This window comes from Ostrinia furnacalis, unplaced genomic scaffold, assembly GCF_004193835.3.
Source record: "Ostrinia furnacalis isolate ACB-3 unplaced genomic scaffold, ASM419383v2 OfSCF6699, whole genome shotgun sequence".
Classification (NCBI taxonomy): domain Eukaryota; kingdom Metazoa; phylum Arthropoda; class Insecta; order Lepidoptera; family Crambidae; genus Ostrinia; species Ostrinia furnacalis.
This window is the reverse complement of record NW_021136938.1, coordinates 208,278-214,394: the sequence shown is the minus strand read 5'-3', so window position 1 is coordinate 214,394 and position 6,117 is coordinate 208,278. Positions and strand designations below refer to the sequence as shown.

At 37.9% G+C, this 6,117-nt stretch overlaps 1 protein-coding gene across 1 annotated transcript; it reads right to left on the bottom strand.

Annotated features, from left to right (window-relative positions):
• Positions 1–214: 214 nt before the first annotated feature.
• On the bottom strand, positions 215–1,550 carry LOC114362716 (uncharacterized). The gene is made up of 3 exons (XM_028318230.1): positions 1,485–1,550; positions 669–809; positions 215–454 (listed from the first exon to the last, which is right to left on the bottom strand). Exons 1-3 carry the CDS (start codon positions 1,548–1,550, stop codon positions 215–217), a joined length of 447 nt encoding a protein of 148 aa, XP_028174031.1.
• Between the last annotated feature and the right edge of the window lie 4,567 nt (positions 1,551–6,117).

The window sequence follows — 6,117 nt, the reverse complement described above, 5'->3', positions numbered from 1 at the left end:
ATTTGGTGAATAAGTACTTAGTATAAAATAGCGAATCACTAGTTCAAAGTGGTGGATCGCTTGTTCAAAATATCGGATCGCAATTTAAGTATGGCGGGCAGCTAGTTCAAAATGGCGACTCACTCTTTCAAAATGGCGGATCGCTAGTTCAAAATGGCGACTCACTAGTTCAAAATTTAAGTATGGCGGATAGCTAGTTTAAAATAGCAGATTGCTAGTTCAAAATAAAAGACACTGTGGCTTGTCGTCCCGGTGGCAGCAACTCAGGGTGGACCTTGTTTCTTCTCTTTTTACTATTCTTCGTCTCTTTCGCACGCTTCACGTTTCCCTCAAACATCTGGATGCTGTACTGTTCTTCCAGAATGTTCTTGAACGCCACCAGGATTTCTGTGGGTGTTTTGACATCCATGCTGTCAAGTTTGACAGCTATAACGGCGCAGCTCTCGGATGACATCTGTCAAAGCAAACATGACTGGCTCAGTATGTCTCTCATGTATAACAACAGACTTCAAAACTTTTTTAGGACAAACTCATAGCTGTACAAAGAACTAACCTTTCGTACTACAGGCTTCAAAATTACTTCAGTACTAAGTACCTAGGTACTCAAGTTTCATACTCCAGGTTCCGAAACTTTACTAAGAATTAAATCTGTACATAGTTCTTCTCACCTTCCGTACCACAGGCTTGAACTTTTCCAGCTCCTGGCTGTACGGAGAGACCTCCAGACTCCTGGACCGCAGCCAGCTGTAGTTAGACTTGCCCATCGATCTCTCTTCATATGACTTTGATTCTTTCAGGAGCGTCTCTACCTAGAGTCGAAAAATTGTCTTTAGCATATCTGCATACCGCAAAACAAATACATGAAACCATTGTTCCCACGGAGATATCCCGTTTTTTGCAGACCTGTTTTTATCAGGATCCTGTTTAGTTCACTCAAACATCCCGTTTGCAGTGTCCCACAAAAAACCGATCCATTCGAATTTTTAATTCGAATTTCAAACGCACATATTGTGAGTGAGTTCACTCGACAGTCCAGTTTTAGTGGAACCTACAAAACTGAACTAGCCGTCTGGCCAGCGTGAGGATTGTAGGCCAAATCCTCCATTTGCCTCTGGTAAGTTAGGAGGGTAACTACTCTTGGAGACTAAAATGACCTGATGATAATTCCAAGGTAGGCTTCTTCCTTAATAGATAACGGGACTATTCCCACCTCTCGTTCCCACCGCTGCAACTCCTGTGTAGCCAGGATCCACAGCTTGACCGCCAATAAAAACCCAACTAGTGAAGGTCAAGTTTGTTCCGGGGGAAAGTTAAATTGTCACTGGACACGCAACGTGTCCCGGGAGAAAGAACTGTCATTGGACACGCAACGAAAATCAGAAGAACTTAAGGAGGAGTTCTAAGTTAAGGTTCGACTTCCCTTCAGTGCAAAGCCTCAATAGATAAATAATTTAAATAAACATGTTAAATATGGTTTTACTTACATATTCCAATAGATCAGAGTAAGAAAACGACTTCGGGGGTCCCACCACGACTTTCTCATAGAACATTGTGAACCTTACAGCTCATTGGGTCGACTCCATGAAAATGACGATTTGTTTAGGCAGAACGGAAATCGCACTTATCATTATTTTTATCTATAAAAGTACTAAATCTACACTAATATTATAAAGAGGGATTAGTTGTTTGTTTGTAATTGAAGGCTCTAAAAGTACTGGACCTATTTAAAAAAATATTTTCAGCATTTGTAGAATCCTTGATCCTGAATTCTGATTTTCTGCGCTAGAGGCAGACCGCGGCCGGTACCAACTGGTCAACATGGAAATCATTGGGGGAGTCCTATGTTCAGCAGTGGACGTCCTATAGCTGAAATTTATTTATTTATTTATTTATTTATTAGGTCTACCAACATTGTTACATTACAACTTAGATTAATAAAACCTAGATGGATAGTCTTCATACAAACGCTTCGTCAAGAGTGAGGCAAAAATCTTATGTCATTAGTGTCAATTTTGTTGGGGAGTGTAGACAGTGAAGGCGATTTTCCCGAAAGTAGGGAAATTTTTAATACGTTTTTAATTATTTTATAACTAACAAAAACAAAACGCATCATGTACTTACTTATTTATTGAATTCAAAGTACCTACCTAATTACAATAAGATAAATCGACTGAAAAGTCTCGATTTCATAAAAAAAGGAAGTGTATTTGTACGGCGAACAATTGGGAAATAAATTTTCTTGTTACTGGTATCATTCCCGTATTTAATTTTTGAAAGCCAAATTCAAGCAAAATACGCGTCGAATCGTAGTACTTACTTATGAAATGTAACACTGGTCACTTTCTTTAGTTTTTCTGATGTATTTAGACACCCTTTCACAGCACAAACCGTCTTAATTAATTAAAAGTCGTCGGACGTGTTTACCAATTTTTCACTTTGACAGTTCATGTGACGTTTACGAGTAAGCCATTCTGGCTTACTAAAATCTGCCTCACCTTTCGTGCACTGACTATCTATCTAGGTTTTATTAATCTAAGCATTACAACATGTACACTTAAAAATTACAATTATGAACAAAGTTACAATGCAACAACAATTATAGGCTGACACAACATGCAATATAGATTCAATGCAGTTTGTTCCGAACCGTAATGATGATGATGATGGTTTGTTTTTGTTTAAACTAGCAGTCGTACCTAGGTACTTAGCCATTCCTGTAAATTTTGGAACTTTATCCTCCCTTCCCTCTTGTGATTCAGGGAATTTAAAAAATACACCGAAAATGAAAATTCTTTAGGCTTCTAAAAATCACTTTTACTTACACGTCCCAGTATAACTTTCTCTTTACCACTGCATACCTATCTCCTTTAGACTTTTCTATGGACAATTCTTGTAAGTCGAAATACTCACCTATAAAAGTGCCTGACATCCAAACGTATGGCTTTAACTTTAGCAAGTAAAGCAAATCTATAGAACTAGTCATAGTTTGATTATGAAAACACAATTTTAATTAAGTTTGGAAGCTTTTCCGTTATCGTATCAAATGATAACCTAAATGCGCCATCGGGATCGAATGTCCACTCGAATGCCTTTGATCATGATTCCTACAGCCGATTATTATTAAGTCCAGCTCCAGGCCATACTAAGGCCCGGTTTCCACCAAAGCGGAGCAGAACGGAGAAGTGTTTAACCAAACAGATTTCATTATGTCCACTTCTCTCCACAACGCCTTGGTGAAAACCAGGCCTAAGAAGGAAAAGGGAAACATCCCTAACTTACATACCTACTTATAATTTATGTCGACTCACTTTTTAAATCCATACAAATATTATAACAAATTGTTAGAGGCACCTATTCACACTAGGTAAATCACTGAACCGATATGGATGGTTAGAGATAAGAGTCCCTGGATATTTAATCCAAAAAATGCTACAGCTAACCTTCTTTCTAAAGAAAACTGGTTTGAAAAAAAAATCAGTCACACTATCTAGCAGTGTCAATCATTTGACTCTACATTCAAAATGTCAAATTTCAATATTTTACAAACATGTAAATTAAAATTAGAAAATGTCCGATGAAAGTGCTGTTGTGGTCAAAATTTTCAAGAGTTTCGTCTACAGAGTCATGATTTGTACAAAAGTTATGTGTTGTTTCCCATTAGACCGGATTGCGCCCATACACAAATCTTCGGATATCACAAAAACAATCAGTGGAAGCCGAAACCAAGCGCCAATCAGTGAGGGACTAACTGAAACAAAGCCCTCGGATTTATCCACAGAATTATCCAAAGCTAGAGCTCCAAAATTCATGAATTTTAAGCCAAAACCGCCGGTTCAATCGAGCAAAATATTTTCTGAAATGGACACAGAATTTGATTCCAATGTCCGAATCGAGCGGCTGAGAGTTAAAAAAATAAAAAAAGGCGGGAAAAAAGTGACACCTGTCATCCACACGCCACAGAGTAAAAGGAAACAGAAAAAGGAGTTTTTGAAAAACATTTTTATTACAAAAAGGATCTTTAGCGACACAGACGTGTCGCGAAATGGGAATTTGTCCAAAAATGGGAGTTCTGCTTTGCAGAGAAGCAAGGAATATTTCTTGGAAATGTTTGACCATTTTACGTGATGTCTTTTCTCTATCAAGGAAAAGGAAAGGTTTTAAATTGTCGTTTTACTTTGAACGTGAACAGTCGGGGTAAATAAATTATTGTTTTTCAGATTACTTGTTTTTATTCATCTCTGGGCAGAATCTTAATCTCACTAATAATAATACAGTCATCTTGGGTAATTTTGAACAATAAAGAATCAATGCACAAGGTACAGATACACTACATGCTTTTTTCTAAATGAGGATCAGTACTGTTGTAGAAAATTCAATAAAACTAGTATCTACGTTAATCTTTAAGACATAAGAAAGATATATCTTTTTGAATTATCCAAATCGGACCATTACTTACGAAGATATTAAGTAATAAACATAGGCCGTTTTTGCCGCTAAAAGTCAACGTACGCAAGGCCGCGTGACGTCATTATATCCGAATCGAGCGCAGCCGGCGTACTAATGGGATGGAAAATATTTTTTTCCGGCTAAACTATCAGTTTTAGAAAAAAACTTTTAATAACATTTATTCTTCAAAATAAAGTAACCTATCGACCAGTAATTTTTAAAAATAAAAATTGTGAAAAATAAGTATTGCTATGTCCAAAAACCACATTTTCATAGGATTCGATGCAATGCGGAGACGCGGTTGGGGTGAGTGTAACTTAATGATTGTTGGTATTGAACATAATAATCATCAAGTCATACCCAGTTTCTGGCATTTCTGGCATGGGGGGGGTGTCATACCCAGCTTCTGGCCGAAGGGGAGTCATATCCAGCTTATGCTTATGGCCTGGGGGTAGGGGCAAGCCTTACCTAGCTTCTGGCCTGGGGGGAGGGGGAGGGGTCAAGTCATACCCAGTTTCGGGCCTGGGGGGGGGGGGGGGGTAAATCATACCCAACTTCTGGCCGAGGGGGAAGTCATGCCCAGCTTATGACCTGGGGAGAGGAGGGGGGCGGGGGAGTCATACCCAGCTTCTAGGCTAAGATTAAATAGATTTCCAGGAGGGAGCAGCTGTCCTTTCCTGCAGCAGCTGGCCCGCCCATGGGAACGGCGAATAGATAGGTAGGTACGTAGGTTTAACTCAGAAAAACTAAATAACAGGTAGGTATTGCGTGTACATCGAAATGATCTTCATAGCAATGTCTTGTAGCCTAGGCAGAGTGTATCTGCCTCAGCTATACCTTATTGTTAGAAGTAAATAAATTAATACTTATACATTTTTATATTTTACTTGGAAGAAGATATGACTCTAACAACACTTATGAACACTTTATTTGAATAAATCGCCAAATATACCACCGCGGAGACCCCAATCGCGTCTCTGCGTTCCATTGAATCGTATGAGCGTATGGATTTTTTGCGTTATTTTTCACAATTTCTATTTTTAAAAATTACCTATCGATAGCTTACTTTATTCTGATGAATAAATGTCATTACAAGTTTTTCTCTAAAACTGATAGTTTGGCTAGAAAAAAATATTTTCTATCCACGCAGTACGCCGGCAGCGTTCGGATCGGATATAATGACGTCATCGTCCCCGCGCCGGGCGGGCTGTGAACTTTTTTAGTAATTTGGCCATAACTTCGTCAATTTTTGTCGTAGAACAAAAATTTTTGGACTGTGTATTAAGGATTTCTTAGCCCTATAAATCTGCATTCACAGCTAAAAATCGAAATGATCCTCATTGCCTGAATTTACAGAAATTCTAACATAACCTAATGACAAGACAACTGAAATGAAGAAAGCTGAAAGTTCGTAAAAATAAAACGCATTTTAACAACATTAGTGTTTATTATAAAATGGTTTCTGTTTTTATGTGCAAATGCAGAACAATACAATTATTCGTCATGGAAAAAAAATCTGTGACATAGATAAGGAATGATCCTTGAGCACCAATAAAAGTTTTAAAAAATCTTCTTCTTTTTTGTGTAGGCAGAAAACGATTGCAGAATATTAAGGTTTTGTGACATTTTTACCATTTTATTCTTTGGATTTCAATACTTGTCATTTAAATT

Excerpts from the sequence above, each read along its gene's own strand:
- LOC114362716 (XM_028318230.1), bottom strand. The coding sequence starts at position 1,550 with ATGTTCTATGAGAAAGTCGTGGTGGGACCCCCGAAGTCGTTTTCTTAC. Across the intron at positions 810-1,484 it reads ACTCTGATCTATTGGAATAT|GTAGAGACGCTCCTGAAAGA; the intron begins GTAAGTAAAACC and ends TTTCGACTCTAG. Across the intron at positions 455-668 it reads TCAAGCCTGTGGTACGGAAG|ATGTCATCCGAGAGCTGCGC; the intron begins GTGAGAAGAACT and ends TTGCTTTGACAG.